Genomic DNA, 17,578 nt, shown 5'->3' with positions numbered 1-17,578 from the left:
CGGAATGTAAAAAACGGTTCATATTGTTTTGGGCTATGGCTATAAAATGTGACTGCTCACGGCAAAAGCTGGGCGCCGTTGCCAGCAGAAACTTCATTCGGATACGGCCTGACTTCACACATCGCTGAGCCGCAGTCAAATACTCGATTCCCCGTATGGGGTGCGATGAAGTAACAACATGGCGTCAGTGGACACCCATCTCAAAATTTCTGAATGTTTTTACACCGTCTTTGACTTTAAACGTTAATACGGAAGTTAAATTCATTTATATAATCGAGAAAGAATGGTTAAATCTAGAGAAATCAGAATATGTGTTGCTGACTGTTCAAAGTATAACCAGAACAGGCAAACATTATACAGCTGCGACGATTTTCAGTCCAGCTATTGATTTTGTCTATACTGATGTTTGCCCTCTGCGATGGTTAATACGCACCGTATTTTGCACACGAAAACGTGACCATGGCGTCAGGCGTCAGTTCACCTTTGTGGCTACAATGAGTTCTCAGATAATTCAAGTTACAGATAAACTCATCAAGTCTCGAAATTGAGGATTAGTTTTTCTGCAAAGAGAACGGCAATATGGATTTGTTCTTATTTCCATAAAATGGAATGCAATTTGCCAAAATACTGTGAAAAGGAATCATCGACTGAATAGTTCATCTCTAAATTGTTAAGGTTATTCTTCTCTCAAGTACAAAGGGTGGATTTTTACTCTTGGGAATGAAAGATTATACGGGAATGCTAAACGTAGGGACTAATTTCATAGGAGTGAGAATAAACAGGGTCCTCACAGATTTCAAGATTTCATCGTAGCAAAACGTGCAAATCACAACCAGCGAGAACAAGCCAAGTCTTCAGTGGATCAAATGGTGTGGTAGACGCCTGGTATAATCACCGGCTCTGATTTGCACACTGCCATCAGACTGTCGTGACTTTTAAAACAGTAACCTGCAAAATTGTAGGCTAACCCCTAACCTACGGCTTTGTCACGTAGGCCTACAGGCATTTTTCTTTTATATTCTGTTAAGAGGGTGAACGGTAGGAGGACCAGCGGTCAAAGGTGGATCGATAAGATGGTGGGGTGTGGGCTTTGGGAGCACCCTGAAGTGTTTGTCACACAAACCCGCACTGGTGTGTTGTTAGGTCCTTCCGTGCAGCTCGGATCCCGTTCTTTTGAAGTCACTTTACAGTGGAGTACATAATAAATCCATCAATCACATTCCCGTGACCAACATTTCAAAGTCATCCAGCGAAGATAACTTTAAATTATACCAGGACTGACAGTTTTGGTTTATGATGACAGTTTAGTGATCTGAATCAGTTTACAGCATGCTGCTTTCGAATCAGTTCCGTTTACCTTCCACGCAAATTGATCGGTTGTTTTTTTTTTTACCCATGACTGCGGGTGCTTGCCCGGATATTAAGCTGTCACTCAATACGTGTAATATGCATAGCAAACGGGTGTATTAATTAATAGCATATGACATTTCGTGGCCAAACTATATTAACAGAAGAAATGGAAGTAGCGGCGATTGCCAGACCATACTTCTGGATGGACCCTTTAGATTTGTTTCTAAATCAAATGCTTATTTGTTGCGTTTGTCGATTTTAAAAACTTTTCTTATGTATTCGATAAAGTGTCAGAATTCTTCACATCATCTTGGACCTAACATTTGGACATTTAGCATTCTAATACTAGCATTCTAATATATTTCTGAGATTACTGATGTCTAAATTGACTTAATATTAACTTTACGGGGCTTGTCATTTCAACTACAATAATTGCACGAATTAACAATGGCAAATGTTCATTAATAAAATAGATGGTCCTGAGTTTTGGCCAAAGTTGGCAAACTCAGAAACCTTCAATTACGCTTCATTTTTTCTCCATTACGTGATTCAAAATCAGAGTTCTTAATACAAATAGCAAGGTTTGCTCTGCAAATTGGTCAATGTGTTAACTGAGAGCTACCACGGCTGCCAATGCAAACCTTATTAGTTTGGTCGTGTACTGAATTAAGTCTAATTTAAGGCCATTATGTGGAAGTTAAAAGGGTCCAAAGTCCCTCTGATAAAATCGCACCGTTTTTTGTCATCGACAAAAATCGATTTACTTTTATCAAAATGTCAATGATTAACAAATAATGGTCTTAATGTTTATCGTTTAGCTCCTTCATCCGGTCTATTGTCGTTTGGTGTAATAATTAAGTATTTCTGTTCAGTTTAAGACATGTTGTGCAAGAAATCGGGAAATTTATAAATAGTTCTACATTTCCTCATAAATTACTGGAAAAGATGTAATGGGATATGCTCGTCAATTAAGGTTTGTTAGACGTCAAGATAACACTGATTCAAGTGGTCGCGTGCTGCTTTCATTCCATTCCATATTTTGGACTCTAAGACGTCATTCCTGCATGTGGTTGCCATTGACAGTTGGCCAATCGCGGAAATCTATCACGTCCCGCCCGCTAATATTGACAATAGTGCATCGTGTGAAATAGGGATCGAGGGTTGTCAAGTAACGGGGCTTGAACGAGCAGCTCGTGCCGTGGTCACACAGGGTCGACAACCACTTCAAACTCCACTGACCCATCCACACCTCAACCATTGACTTTGGCGCGGCCATGGCGCAGAGTCGGGAAATTTTACTGGTCGTACTTCTGTTTCAGGTGAGAAGTGTGTATTGGCATACTATAGCTGCATGTGAAAAAAATTCTTTTCTTGTGAATCCGAATGATATACTTCCCTTTGGCACAAAATTCCAATTGCACCACATTTCGCCAAGGGATTCCTACTCCACGAGCATAACATGCCTATACTTGGGCCTGTTTGAGCCATGACAAAAAAGACTTCAGCTCATCACCTGTGTAGCCGCTTTATACCTTCAGAGCGAAATGAAGTATAGACCGATGTATCCTTCGATTTAACCATTCGATCACTCCGTCCAAAAATGGATTGCTTCAATGAGAACTTTTATATAAGGCTACTTGATTTTATTATAGTAACATTGCAGCTGTAGTGTGAATAATTTTTTCTATAATACTGACAATAATCACAAACTCCTGATGAAGTAATCCCAATGTCATAACTTTTGATAAACATATTTTTATTAAAAACATTTTTAAGCATTTTAATAAAATTATTAGCATTCTTGAAGTTGTATATATGTTAAGTATTTTCCGTCCATTGTTGCGTTGAAATTTGCTCCATATTTTGTCATTTTTTCAGCTCATATCACCAACATACTCCACAACTGTCGTCCTCTTTCGTCCGCTAAGTTATGCAAACACAGTCCATGAATTATTAAACGGTAGCTGCTGTGACGAGCCGAGTGGTTCTTCCTGCACTGATCACTGCGATAACCGGTTTGTCATCTGCCTGGATTCTAACACGTGAGATTTCCTTGAATCCTTCCCTATAAACAACTCGAAATGTTTGTTTCAAGATGAGATTCCATGCTAAATTGGAAAACGCCACATCTAGTCAGGTGGCTTAGTGAAATTACCGTTACACGGCGGATAAAAGCATCAAATTTGGCATGCGACTTCCCTGAGGACTATTTAATAATATTAGAGTAGGAGCCCTCCCGCATTTTTTACGAAAAACACAAAAGAGATCATATTTCAAGATGGCCGACATTTATTGCAAAAACTCCACTTTTCAGGTCATATGGGTAATACAACGACAGATGTTTTTCCTAAATTTGTGGTTTGGCTCACCAAAACCTTAATTTAGACACTATGGTAGTAGCAATGCATATATTTTTGCGTAATATAGAGTGCCTGACCCGTGGGGGCGAGGGGGGCGGGGCGCAGAGGGGGTGGGTCCCCCCACAAAAAACAGTAAAAAAAAATTTCTGTCTGAACACTGAAATATGATCTTCAGCTCCAGATTAGCATTCCAGCCAACAGTTGTGTAAAGGTTAGAACGGGGTTGGGTTGCTTAAACATCAGTGGACTTTTTGTGTGGAGTGCAGCAATATTCTGGTCCAAATTAATTTAAAGGGACCTACTGTATTATGCAGAACATTTGCACTTGCAGAGAGGGGAGCAAACAAGATTTGCTTTGCTGCATTTGCAGTTGGAGCAGTCTCCTTTGCAAGAGCATTTGATTAGCTCTCTACACGCCTTGGAAATCTCTGGAATTGTCATCCATACTGGTGCCCATGACCCTGATACCTTGGTCCAAGCAAAGTCCTGCGGCGAAGGAACCGATAGCTGATTTTGAGTGCTGCTTGTCCAGATTCCTGCTTGGTAAACTGCTCGTCGGACATGCTGCAGAAGAGCATCTTTGGTCGGTGGCAATTTCTCCATAGTGCAGTTCTTGTGGCAGAAGAGTTCCCTTCTTGCCTCATTAACTGAAGTCAAATGACTAGTTTTGTCATAGAGGACAACAGTCAGTCTCTCCAGCTTTAAGAAATGGTAATCATCGAGACTCAGGATTTGAAAAGGATTACGGGCAAGATACACAAATGTATCTGTGATTTCTTCGAAAGCCTGCCAAGCTTGCCAAACGGACTTCTTGCCCTTCCCACTGAAGGCAGAGGTTGTGTCACAACCTGAATATGCGTGGAAAACAGGTAATGCTTGTGACTGTTGGTCTCCAAGGCTTGCACAAATGGTGTTGATGTGGTAAAACCTGTAGTTTTTGCCCATTCCAAAAGCAACCCAGATATCAGCCAAAGGTTGAATAGTAATCAGATCGTGGAATTTGCCGACGAGAATAACTACGACATCTGTGTCAACGGTGCGCACATGAATCGTCTTTCCTCCTTGTTGAAGAGCATGAAGCACATGAACCACTACTCTGGTGTCTGCCTCCTCATGATTGCAGTTTTGCATGGAGATGCTGGTACCAACAGTCACCACAGCTTGCCCTGATGTGATACATACAGCCTTAGTTGGTGGCCAATTGAAATCTTCAACCTTGGAAGTCAAAAAGGCAAACAGCTCCTTCTTGTTAACTGGGTCACGAAGAAAGTCCATCCACTTGCCTGGCAACTTGGTCTCACCTGACACCTTTCTGCGCACACCCTTGCCTCTCTTTTCCCTGGTTGACTCCTTCAAACTCTCTGGGATGTATGTGTCCCAAACAACATCCAACCTCTTTGCCTCTTGGAGCTGTTTTTTTATGTGAGGGATGAAAACCCTGTCTGCATACTCGTGGAAGGTACTAATGCCGGCAACTGGGAGGCAGTGTACGATGACGGCACCATCAAGGATTTTACAGTCATAGGTTGAGGGTGGCTCCGATTGGCCAGGCTGCTCAAGACATTTTAGCAGGTCGGACTTTGTGTTGGGTAAGCGAAGTTTGCCGAAGTCTGAAAGCGAAGGGGGAAAGGACTGTACTTCATGTGCAAAGAACTCATCCAAGTCGCTATCTCTATTCTGCATAGATATGTACAGCTGGCCAAAGAGTGCCACATTGTTCTGAAGAACTTTGATCTTCTTCCCTTGCTTTGATATCACCCTGCGCTTAGGTTGCCTGAATAGTGCTAGGGAATTCCTCTTGATTGGGTCGTGAATAGAGTGGCTGCGTGCATCAAGTACATTCTTGACAAAATCCCTGAACTGTTTCCTGCCTGTATCCTCCAGGATGCGCAGAGCTGTAACCACTGATTCATCTGCACAGTTTCGACTGTCGAGCGTAACGAGATCTGGGAAGTCATCTAAGAAAGGATTACCCATTCGTTTGATAGTATTTGAGAGGCTGGAAACCTGTCCCTGGAAGGTTTTCTGCCCTGAGAGACCCTGTTCATGGTGATTGGTGTTTTTCAGGATCTCGTGGTCATCGTTTTCAAGGTATTCACCTTCAAACTGCTTAAGAAGCCGTGCCATCTCTGGCCCTGAGAGCATCCATCTTCGAAAGGCAACAGGGTTCTCAGTAAGCCCCACGGCACCCCCGGATCCTTTCACTATCTTGTTTTCCTGCTCATGAGCCTGGTCAAATGGGATTGCCGAAAATTTGTTCATGGTCTTGGAAAGCACCCAGTGAGAGCGTTTCTCGAACTCATCCTTGACAGTGTTGGGCAAGGACTTCATATCCCTGATGTGGACAGGCATCCATCGTGCATAGTTGGTATGGTCCAATGCAAAGAACAGCGGAGTAAGTTCTTCCAAAACTTCCACATACAGAGGAAAATTCTTTTCTCTGTGAGCCTTGATGAAGATGAGAATGAGGGTTTCGTACCTCATGATCAAGTCCCAGTACATGAAAGTAGGACTCTTCTTTACCATGTCATTTCTCCAAGCTGTGGCCGACTCTGCATCTTTTGAGCCATCACTCAGCATGAAAGCTTCCCGCTGGAGGTTATGCAGTGTCAAGAGAGTTACTTGATGGGCATGCCTGGTTCTAGTTAGATGAGCTGCTTTTAGGTATGAGTCTGCTGTGCCAGACGATGCTACTTCTGCTTCTGAGAGGGCTGTAGTCCAACCAGAACATTCCAAAACATCCCCAAGTGTATTCCAGAGTGCCATTTCCGTGTGAAGACCACCGAGCATAACCACGTGTAATTTCTCGCCGTGAGTGTCTGGCCATTTCCATTGTACAAATTTAGCTAGGGAAAACAAAGGTTGGTCAAATGTAGTGACTGGGATTTGTCCAGGATTCAGAAATTTAACAGCCTGTTTCACAACATCCATACCATGCTTGATCATTGCAGGAGTGGCCGACTTCTCATAGAACAGAGGGAGGAGTGCACTATTTGCTGGAGGATCTTCTGCTGGAGGTTGTTGAGAGGCATGATATGAAGCCCACGCAATAGCATCGCCATTTGTGAGTTCTGTCTGCAGAAGTGGCAGTGCATGCTCTAGCCAATTGTGTTCTTCTGCTCTGGCCTTATCTATGCAACTTCTAACTGGGAATACGTCACACTGTGGCACCTCTACAGCAGTTGTTTTTAGAGCCACAGCGGGCACATGGGCATAGCAGTCAGGAAGAGTGTGCTTTTCATTCCCAGAAGGTGGCAGCATAATTGGCGGTCTGCTCTCCCCGGGTTCGGCCAAGGTTGGCAACTGGAAAAGGCTGATTCCAGTCCCATGAAACGAGGTCAGGGAAGTTGTTGAGCTAGGGTTGTGGTCTATGTTGTCAAGCGCACCTACCGTGAAAATTCGTCTCTTGAGGCTAGCTGGGGACACCACTCCATCGTCTCCAAACCGTTCACAGGAAGCAGTGGCAATCCAGTCTTCAATCTCCATAATTCTGTCATATGAAATACTCAAACCCATATGGCATAACTGCTTGATGAGTTTCTTGCTCCTGGTTAGTGCATGGACATTTACGCCAATGTAGATGGGAAGAGGTGGCTCACGTTCCATGCTATGTCTGGCACTCACAGTGTGAAGTGATGACCGTTTCTTTGAATTGAAAACGATGCTCTGGCCGAAGGTTAGGCAAGCTTGTGAGTCCTGCTTGTCCTGGTCTTTCAGGTTGGGGCCATTCAAAATCATGGAGACAAGAGACTTGAGGCTTGAAGGCAAGGAGTTTTCTTGGCAACGTTCTGGAAAGTGACCAGAGAATCTGAAGCCTTGGTGGCTAAATATGTCTTTCCTGACTATAGTGGCAGCCTTGGCAAGGATAATAGCCTCTTCTGAGAAGTCACGATTCTTCAATGCTTCCTTTAACATGTTTCTCATACCCTCTTTGAAAACGAGGATGGTATTTCTTCCATCATACTGTTCTTGTGCCTCTGGAAAGTGTTCCAGCAAAAGACTCTTCAGTCTTGTTTTATTGACTTGTTTTTGTATGCCCAGCTCCTTCAAACGATTTGTGTAAAGATTGTGAATCTCGTTCAGTCTGAAAAGCAGGGTCCCAGAATCCACCGATTTTTCAATGTAAGTGGTCAGTTCAACAAATGCACGAGACTCGTTCATCCTCTCATCTATGTTTTCTGACGTCTGACCTGCTTTGCGAGTGTGACTGCGATAGCGGTTTCTGAGCTTGACGAGGCATGTCAAGTGGTATTTTGCTTCCATTGCAATGAGATCTCCTCCAACTAACCTGGCCATGAGCAAGGTGTCATTGAGCTCTGCAATCATGTCCCGGATATTTTTATCAGCATCGAATGTTGACACTTCATGGAGAACATCCTCCTCTCCACCCTTCTCACAGAAGAAGCATTTCTGAACATCTAATGCTTTGCGCTTCCTGGGCCTTTTCTGTTCATCATTTGGGGTGTGATCTCTCTTTTTCTTTGCCTTCACCAATTTATAATTATTGAATTTCAAATGGCAAGATTTGTGCCATGAAGCTGACTGTGTAACAAAGCTTTCAGCAGTTTCTTCATTCCCAAAACAGAGTTCAACTGGAACAGCACCGATGGCTCGGAACTGTTCAACATTGGATAGGAATGATTTGTAGGCATCTGCTTTGTCACCACTTGTCCTTGAACTCTTCAAGGGACACTTCAGGGGTTCAGCAGTGTCTTGTTGGCAAATCACACAGCGATCCCAATTAAACACCATGATGAATAACATTCTGAAAAGATACAAGCATAGTCTGGAGTATTGGACCTTTATCCAATAATTTTACAACCCTTTGAATTCCATCTTATCATTTCACTGCCGCTGGATTAGAGTCATTTTGCCATGCATTTCCTCTAGAGCTTTTGGAGGTTTAATGGTGAAAGTGCATGTGGCAGCAAAGATAAAGTGATATGAAGAAGGTTGTTATATTTTGTTACAGCTGAAAGTACACATACATCATGAATGTAGTCCTCGGGAAAAAACATTAGGGGGGCCTATACAGTTTCTTGTAAAGTACTAGTGTTTGAAAAAAAATCCCCAATCCATGCAACCTTGATTACCAAAAGCCACAAATAAAGATTACGGCTTAACAGCTTTGAGTGAACAAATTGTTTTGTATCCAAGTAGCACAGCTGTGATTAGGCACCAAACCTAGGTTTCAGTCCCCATTTAGTAAAAAATAAATTGTGTTGAAATATTTCTTAAGAATTTGTGTTAAATTATCAAACTTACCGATAATCTCAAAAGGGAAATTTGCTATTGCTGAGACATGTTGAAGGCTTAGCAGAAAACAGCAGCTGCAAATGTGTGTACAGTCTATCATCTACACACACCTTCACCTTCACCAGTGGTTTTTAAGATGTATGTGTGTCTTATGCCTGTCCCTGGATGAGCCATGTGGAACTCAACATGAGCTATATCATGCCACAGGAAGTGGCTTGTGGTTTAACTGATTAATTATTCATGACCATTGTTTTAATGGAATTTAGGGCATCCTGGGCATATGATGGGAGTCAAATGTTTCCAAATACACTCTTACGGCACTTCTAAGGAATTTCAGTGTAAAATGAATGCACAGAGCATGATGTGGATGTACGAAAAACTGTTTCTTCAAGAAACCATTTTCTAATTAAAATTGGTAATTAATTCAACCACCTCTTTGTTTCAAATGCTTTAATTTTGATCATGAGTATTAAAAATTGGGTTTATGTTCTCAGTTCCATCAAAAATCAATAAATCTAAAAGAGATCTGATCCTCTTTCTGCTATTATGTTCCCTCATGTAAACAAATACAGTGTTTTTTATTATGAATATCAGAAATTATGTAATTCAGCATTTATACCATTAAAATAAAAAAATCAAGAGGGCTCCTACTCTAATATCAATGAGTAGGTCCTGAGGGATCATCTCTCCAAATTTGGTGCTTTTATCCGCCCTGTAACGGTAATCTCAAAATTTGACATTAAGCAACCTGACTAATCATAGATTTTTTGTTGTTGACAAATTAGGGAAGATTTTGGACGATAACAATGTACTCTTATGTCATTTGTCTTCCAAGACATTTCGCTGGAAGGTTTATATCCACTAACAACGCGCAGTTTGCAGCTGGACGCTTATTATTAAAAATGGATACTTTTTTCATTATTTGCGGAGAGATCTGTTTGAAATTCTTTTAAAACCAGTTCATTTTGAAATGCATTTTGGGGTGCCTTTCAAAAACTGAAAATCCTTTAAAACTCATATTTAAGATATTCATTTTATTTTGAAAAGCACTGTTTGAGTTTTCCATCCAACAAACTGACATGCTATCTTTGTGTAATTGAAGCAAACCCCGATTACCATGTTATTCCTTGAACCGTCGTTTGTACGACGGGGTAAATGGTGTATTTTTCCCCCACAGAACTTCTGATTCGTTTGATTCATGTGGCATCGCCGTCAAACACATCACTCAACCGACAACGGAATCAACTCCTGATGATTATAATTTTCCATATCTTCCATCGGAAAATAATACCTACAGAACCACATTGCCGTGGACGGTGAGATCAACTTTTTACGTAAAGCGTTTCCCCGACTTTCACGTTCATTTTACCAACACTAAAGTACAATCTTCTTGAGCTTTTCATTAAGCTGTAGACTAATCCAATTAGACGCCATAACTGCGGTGGCACCGCACTCACACGCACAGTCTTCAGCTTGACGCGCGCGTGCATTTGGCAAATCACAACACCCTATGGGTCAGGGAGGCATGCGTGTAACGCGCGTACCACCTGTCCAAGAGCGTTGTGCTACCGCAGTAATGGCTTCTAATTCTGGTGGTCGAATTACGCTATACGGTACGGCCTGGATCAGTGGATGTTGTTTTGCCTATTTTTTTGACGCACAATAGTTCTCCAATAACAGCTGTTTAGTTGGTTTCACTTACCAATCACTGCTATGACCTCACTATCATCCGACAACAAGCTGTGTCTCGTAAAGACGAAATATAATATCATTTCAGGGCAGTTTCCGGGTGAAGGTACAAGTATGGGACATGGATTCAGGTTCACCGGATGAGAAGGTTGCAGAATTGTTCAAATCAGTTGAACAAGAGGCTGCCCCAAGTACATCCACTCCTCCCATCAGCATCTTCAACACTGGTTTGGGAGAAAAAGCGTGAGTAACCCACATCTCATGCTCTCAACTCAAAATGAGCCGATGGAAAAATCATCATGAATGTTGATCATGCCGATGACATCAGATACTGATTGTGTTTACGTTCAATTCGCACTTCCCAATTGCATCAACAGTCTTAGGTTTATGACGACCGTGTCTTGTGAGAATGCGTTCTATGGCACCGATTGTCTAACTTTCTGCATTGCTCATGACGATGACAGTGGACACTACACCTGCAACACAACCACAGGGGTAAAGGTCTGCCTGAGTGGCTGGACAGGCGACAACTGTACTGATGACTACGACGAGTGTTCCTCAAGGCCCTGCATGAACGGGGGTTACTGCATCAATGGACGTGATGAGTACAACTGTACCTGTTTGGAAGGTTACACGGGTAGGTCATATCAAAGTAAAGCAACTTTTTCTGCAACTCTTCATTTTTCTCAAAGAATTCTTGAAAAGTCGAAGATTCCCTCGTACGTTCGTACCACCCTAACATCCTGTCTGGTTTAAACCGGGAAATTCTAATTTCACTTTGGGCCAAATAACAGATTTGAAACCTAACCTTTCATATTTCCAAACTTGAATGTCACCATTTTCTGTAAACGCCACAGGATACAATTGCGAAATAGACGTCGATGAATGTGAGGTGATGCCATGTGAAAACAACGCCACCTGCGTTGACCTCGTTAATGATTTCAACTGCACATGTATGGATGGTTTTGAGGGGTCAAACTGCGAATTTGACATTGATGAGTGCGCAAGTATCCCCTGTCAGAACAACGGCAGCTGCATTGACGAAATCAACTCATTTAAGTGCACATGTATGGATGGTTTTGAGGGGTCAAACTGCGAATTTGACATTGATGAGTGCGCAAGTATCCCTTGTCAGAACAATGGGACCTGCTTTGATGAAATCAACTCTTTCAACTGCACTTGTACGGTTGGTTTTGAAGGGGATACTTGTGAAATTGATATCGACGAATGTGCAAGTTCCCCGTGCAAAAATAACAAGACCTGCATCGATGGAATTGGCTTCTTCAACTGCAAGTGTGCGGATGGTTTTAAAGGGGTGAATTGTGAAATTGATATCGATGAGTGTGCAAGCATCACTTGTCAGAACAATGGGACTTGTTTTGACGACATCAACTCCTTCAACTGCACATGTGTGGATGGTTTTGAAGGGTCAACATGTGAAATTGATATCAACGAGTGTGCAAGCATTCCTTGTCAGAACAATGGAATTTGTTTTGATGAAATCAATTCATTCAACTGCTCCTGCGTTGACGGTTTTGAAGGATTGACATGCGAAGTTGATATCGACGAGTGTGCAAGCATCCCTTGTCAGAACAATGGAACTTGTTTTGACAAAATCAACTCTTTCAACTGCACATGTGTGGATGGTTTTGAAGGATTGACGTGCGAAGTGGATATCGACGAGTGTGCAAGCATTCCTTGTCAGAACAATGGAACTTGTTTTGACGAAATCAACTCTTTTAACTGCACATGTGTGGATGGTTTTGAAGGATTGACGTGCGAAGTGGATATCGACGAGTGTGCAAGCATTCCTTGTCAGAACAATGGAACTTGTTTTGACGAAATCAATTCATTCAACTGCTCCTGTGTTGACGGTTTTGAAGGATTGACGTGCGAAGTGGATATCGACGAGTGTGCAAGCATCCCTTGTCAGAACAATGGAACTTGTTTTGACGAAATCAACTCTTTCAACTGCACTTGTGTGGATGGTTTTGAAGGATTGGCATGCGAAGTGGATATCGACGAGTGTGCAAGCATCCCTTGTCAGAACAATGGAACTTGTTTTGATGAAATCAATTCATTCAACTGCTCCTGTGTTGACGGTTTTGAAGGATTGACGTGCGAAGTGGATATCGACGAGTGTGCAAGCATCCCTTGTCAGAACAATGGAACTTGTTTTGACAAAATCAACTCTTTCAACTGCACATGTGTGGATGGTTTTGAAGGATTGACGTGCGAAGTGGATATCGACGAGTGTGCAAGCATTCCTTGTCAGAACAATGGAACTTGTTTTGACGAAATCAATTCATTCAACTGCTCCTGTGTTGACGGTTTTGAAGGATTGACGTGCGAAGTGGATATCGACGAGTGTGCAAGCATCCCTTGTCAGAACAATGGAACTTGTTTTGACGAAATCAACTCTTTCAACTGCACTTGTGTGGATGGTTTTGAAGGATTGGCATGCGAAGTGGATATCGACAAGTGTGCAAGCATCCCTTGTCAGAACAATGGAACTTGTTTTGATGAAATCAATTCATTCAACTGCTCCTGTGTTGACGGTTTTGAAGGATTGACGTGCGAAGTTGATATCGACGAGTGTGCAAGCATCCCTTGTCAGAACAATGGAACTTGTTTTGACGAAATCAACTCTTTCAACTGCACATGTGTGGATGGTTTTGAAGGATTGGCATGCGAAGTGGATATCGACGAGTGTGCAAGCATCCCTTGTCAGAACAATGGAACTTGTTTTGATGAAATAAATTTTTTTAACTGCACATGTGTGGATGGTTTTGAAGGGTCAATGTGTGAAATTGATATCGACGAGTGTGCAAGCATCCCTTGTCAGAACAATGGAATTTGTTTTGATGAAATCAATTCATTCAACTGCTCCTGTGTTGAAGGCTTTGAAGGATTGACATGCGACGTGGATATCGACGAGTGTGCAAGCATCCCTTGTCAGAACAATGGAAGTTGTTTTGATAAAATCAACTTTTTCAACTGCACATGTATGGATGGTTTTGAAGGGGCGACCTGTGAAGTTGACATCGATGAGTGCGCAAGCACCCCTTGCCTGAATAATGGAACATGCACAGACGAACCAAATTCTTTCGCTTGCGAATGTGTTGAAGGGTTCTCTGGGTCTCTTTGTGACATCAATATGGATGACTGCAAAAGCTCCCCTTGTCTTAATGGTTCCACGTGCCAAGATGAGATAGGCAAATTTACCTGTGTCTGTCTCCCGGGCTTCGAGGGAAAATTGTGCGATGTAGATAAGGACGAATGCACCAGCTCTCCGTGTTTGAACAACTCCACCTGTGTGGACCTACTGGACGAGTACCAGTGCATGTGTCTACCGGGCTTTGGTGGACCTCGGTGCGAGATCGATTTGGATAACTGCGCCTCCACACCATGCGCGAACTCGGCCACGTGTCAGGACACTCTGACTGGTTTTAAATGTCAGTGTCTGGACGGGTACGAGGGTGAGACGTGCAGGGAGGAGATCGACTTCTGCAGGAGTTCGCCTTGTAACACTGGAACGTGCACACCAGAGTTAAACGGATACAGGTAGGTAATGTGAGTCATGTGCACGCGCTTGTCAATTTAGCAGAATGGGCACATGCCCTTAAACACATGCAACTTTCACACGTTATCCATGTATCACGGCTTTATGGACACATTGCTGTTAAACTGTAAAGAAAGTGTCATCTGTGAAATATGGACACAAAATTGTACCAGTACTGAATAAAGGCGGAATTCCTGTAAGCTTATTCAACCAACTTGACTTTCAAATGCATTAACTGCGCGTAAGGGTTGAAACCTCACAGATGAAATATGAGGGTTTACATGGTGGGGGTTTATATTCCGTGGAAAATGAGGCTCTGACAAAAACCAGTGGACTCTTTTTAAAGTTTTTCCCCCGAAACTCATCGACTCACAAAAAAGAAATATTTCCCACACGGTGCTACCTCAAGCAACTTCACATGCAACGATACCTTATCATACCTCAAAAGAATCTGCCTTTTACAATGTAAATGAGGCAGGTTAAAGTGTTTCTAATAACTTTTCCCAAGTACGTCTATCATTATTTTGTTCTGCACAGCTGTACATGTGACAAACTGCATACAGGCAAACAGTGTGAATCCCAAATACCAGACCCTTGCTCTGTATCGCCGTGTAATAACGGCAAGTGTGAGGAATCAACTGTAGACGACAAAGGATACACGTGCACGTGTGATGCCGGGTATTTCGGCAAAGACTGTGATATAGGTGAGAATTTTGTTCCATCTTTCAAAGGAGACACCTCTCCGGATCGGGAAACTTCTGTCTGTAAAACTACGAAGTAAAGAATTTTTACACAAAGCTTAGCAGAAGGAATTTTGTGTTACTAGACATGAGGCACCAAAGATTCTTTCAAATACCAATTACATAACTATAATTGAAATCTGGAGATTGAACGACAAGGTAAAAAACAACACGGTGTAGAATTGTGGTCCAAACCACAATCTAATTGAAATGTGATTATCGTGTTTCTCTCACTCTGAAAGACCTGAAGATCTACGGGTATGGCATCGTTGTTGTCGGAGTCCTGGACAGCACCTCACGATTTCAGCTTGGCATCGCAGTCATACTAGACCAAGCCTTACAGCAACTTGGGCCAGCTATCCGTAAACGTGACACAGTTCAGGTTAATGTTACCGTGGCAACGCTTGCAGATTTGATAGCAGCGCCATCTGGGTAATTCATACTTTTTATAAACACAGTCACTTCAGACAATCACAGTTTATACATTCTTTGCATTTGACGACCGTTTCTTGTCACTGCCTTTCTCCTCCACAGAGTAAAACTGACTGAAGTGACTTTTGTGGCATCACGAGACACTAGCTTCATGACGTCAGAGAGAATTGGCGAACTTCTGTCGACCCAGCCGAAGGAATCGATAGAGGCAGAAATCGGTTACAAAATATACGACGGGGAGACGACCACAGAGGTACTTCAACACATTATCAATCCTGGCATTTGTAAGAAAAAAAAGGCATACATTTTCACAATTGTTAGCGTAGTTCCCACTTCGTGTCTTCACCGTCTCACAAAGATGTGTGTCACGTTAATTTTGGAAATTAGACATTAGTATTCGGAGGTTGCTGGCGCGGGTTAAAAATTAGTTCAGGGCCACTAAACCGCATCCAGTAATCCCCTAAGATGACCATACGTCACAGAAAATCTTACAAGAAAAATTTAAAAGGAGTAACAAAATACATTTTAAATCGAGTCAACACGAATTAGGTCCCTTTCGCTCGATCAGTTTGTAAAAGGTTATTTCTATGGTTTTAATCTTCTATGGCAGGATTGGCTGTCGAAGTACTGGTATGTTGTTGTGATTGGCGTCGCATCTCTTTGCCTCGGCACTGCATTCGTCGTCTACATTACCAAACGATTACAGTAAGTCAGTCTAGTATTATCAAGACCCTACATTGACTGGCCAATAAGGCATGTCTTCAAATTCGTCAATCAGTGTATTCTCATTTGAATGGTGTACAACGAGGGATAAATGCACGTACACGTAATGACTGCAAACCATTCAACGGTGTACGATACAAAAATAACAAAAAAAACTAGAACTGACTAGAAATGTGGTTTCGTATTAACTGAATACACACAAAGAGAAGTGTAAAAGGACAACTGGAAGAGACGCTTACGTTTTTAGCATAGATAAAATAAGTCGAAATCCTTGATGATGGTCGAACCTTCCAAACATTTGTACATTTATGATGTCTTGCGCAAGTTTCTGACATCTGTTTCACAAAATTTTGATGTATTGTTCTCACCACATTCCACACAGATTACATTTTTTTAGTGTTGTCAATTACAAAGTATGACAAAGAAAAGGGAACATTCAACATTATTGTTACCAAACGCTTCGTCCACATCCAAACAATTATATAAATAAAAGAACACAGTTTACTAAACACAATCGTGGCTTAAGAATTATAAAACGTATGTTTGTATACGTAACAGAGACAAGACAAAGGCCGTCTACAACTTGGAGACCGACTTGAAACAGGAAGAGAAGATAAGGCGCCCACCGAGCAAGACAAACAAGGTCTTCCCGTTCAGACCCCAGCCCATCGTCGTAGAGAATCCCACCTACGGTTCGACGGTCAACCCTCTCCTTGCTACGACTCTTGAGGCTTACAGCAGGGAAACTCCTGATCACATCTACGAACTGTTATCTCGAGAGAATTACACGCCAGTCTATGTAACGCAGTCTTTTAAGAGAAAGATTGGTCCCGAAAATTTCAAGTTGGAGTCAGTGTAGCCAATTATATTAGAGGCTCCATATTGCGTGTAAAGTGAATTCCAGCATTGCACGTTTTATTGGTCCACTGACTGTTGTAGTGGTCGGATCGAGTGCATGTACTTCACACCTGCAAGAGGGTGCTCGAAACGGAAATACGAGACCTGTGAAAAGTCCTGTGATTACCCTGTGCAATGGTTGTTAGCCTTTCTCCGAGGACGTATCACGGATCAGTACTGAAACCAAGAGGAACGAAACCGCGAGGCCTCGAAGCAACGCCAGAAGAGGCTCAAGTGTCAACCGACGACGGCATCGCACTCTACATGCATCAACTCCCTCAACTTCACTGCAATAAATCCACCTGTTTTGCTCATCTTTATCAGGACACCTGGACGAACGGTCACAAAAACATCAAGGCAAGTGGATACTAATGGGTGCAAAACGCCCGTCGAAGCACTCAGCAGGCGTTGATAAACTGTGTATATGTAAAAATCTATCAAGGTTGTTTTACGAGAAATATCTAAAGTTCACTTCTTTATATCAGAAAACGAACTTGAGAAAAAAATACGTCACAAAAACTAACTACATTTACTAGTCTTCACGCTAGAGTTAGTTACCCCCCCTTTTT

General features: G+C 42.3%; 2 protein-coding genes across 2 annotated transcripts; one reads left to right on the top strand and one right to left on the bottom strand.

Moving 5' to 3' along the window:
* Positions 1 to 63: 63 nt before the first annotated feature.
* Positions 64 to 17,498, top strand: LOC110976071 (uncharacterized). Its single transcript, XM_087140305.1, has 11 exons — positions 64 to 2,669; positions 3,229 to 3,392; positions 10,144 to 10,282; positions 10,744 to 10,898; positions 11,033 to 11,292; positions 11,513 to 14,219; positions 14,755 to 14,921; positions 15,200 to 15,389; positions 15,492 to 15,642; positions 16,000 to 16,094; positions 16,671 to 17,498. Exons 1-11 carry the CDS (start codon positions 2,625 to 2,627, stop codon positions 16,969 to 16,971), a joined length of 4,374 nt encoding a protein of 1,457 aa, XP_086996431.1. The 5' UTR covers positions 64 to 2,624; the 3' UTR covers positions 16,972 to 17,498.
* On the bottom strand, positions 3,484 to 9,717 carry LOC147798295 (uncharacterized). Its single transcript, XM_087140304.1, has one exon. The coding sequence runs from the start codon at positions 8,472 to 8,474 to the stop codon at positions 4,017 to 4,019; it is 4,458 nt and encodes a 1,485-aa protein (XP_086996430.1). The 5' UTR covers positions 8,475 to 9,717; the 3' UTR covers positions 3,484 to 4,016.
* Positions 17,499 to 17,578: the final 80 nt, after the last annotated feature.

The sequence above is a fragment of the Acanthaster planci genome, linkage group LG08 (assembly GCF_054643075.1).
Source record: "Acanthaster planci isolate LZ-2023a linkage group LG08, COTS_SCS, whole genome shotgun sequence".
Classification (NCBI taxonomy): Eukaryota; Metazoa; Echinodermata; class Asteroidea; order Valvatida; family Acanthasteridae; genus Acanthaster; species Acanthaster planci.
Note: the sequence above shows the minus strand (reverse complement) of the source record. Positions and strands in the feature narration are given on the sequence as shown.

What these genes read in the sequence shown, in the direction of transcription:
- LOC110976071 (XM_087140305.1), top strand. Translation starts at nt 2,625, where the DNA reads ATGGCGCAGAGTCGGGAAATTTTACTGGTCGTACTTCTGTTTCAG. An exon ending in CGGCAAAGACTGTGATATAG is followed by an intron (nt 14,922 to 15,199) that starts GTGAGAATTTTG and finishes TCACTCTGAAAG; the next exon opens with ACCTGAAGATCTACGGGTAT. An exon ending in ACGGGGAGACGACCACAGAG is followed by an intron (nt 15,643 to 15,999) that starts GTACTTCAACAC and finishes CTTCTATGGCAG; the next exon opens with GATTGGCTGTCGAAGTACTG.
- LOC147798295 (XM_087140304.1), bottom strand. Translation starts at nt 8,474, where the DNA reads ATGTTATTCATCATGGTGTTTAATTGGGATCGCTGTGTGATTTGCCAA.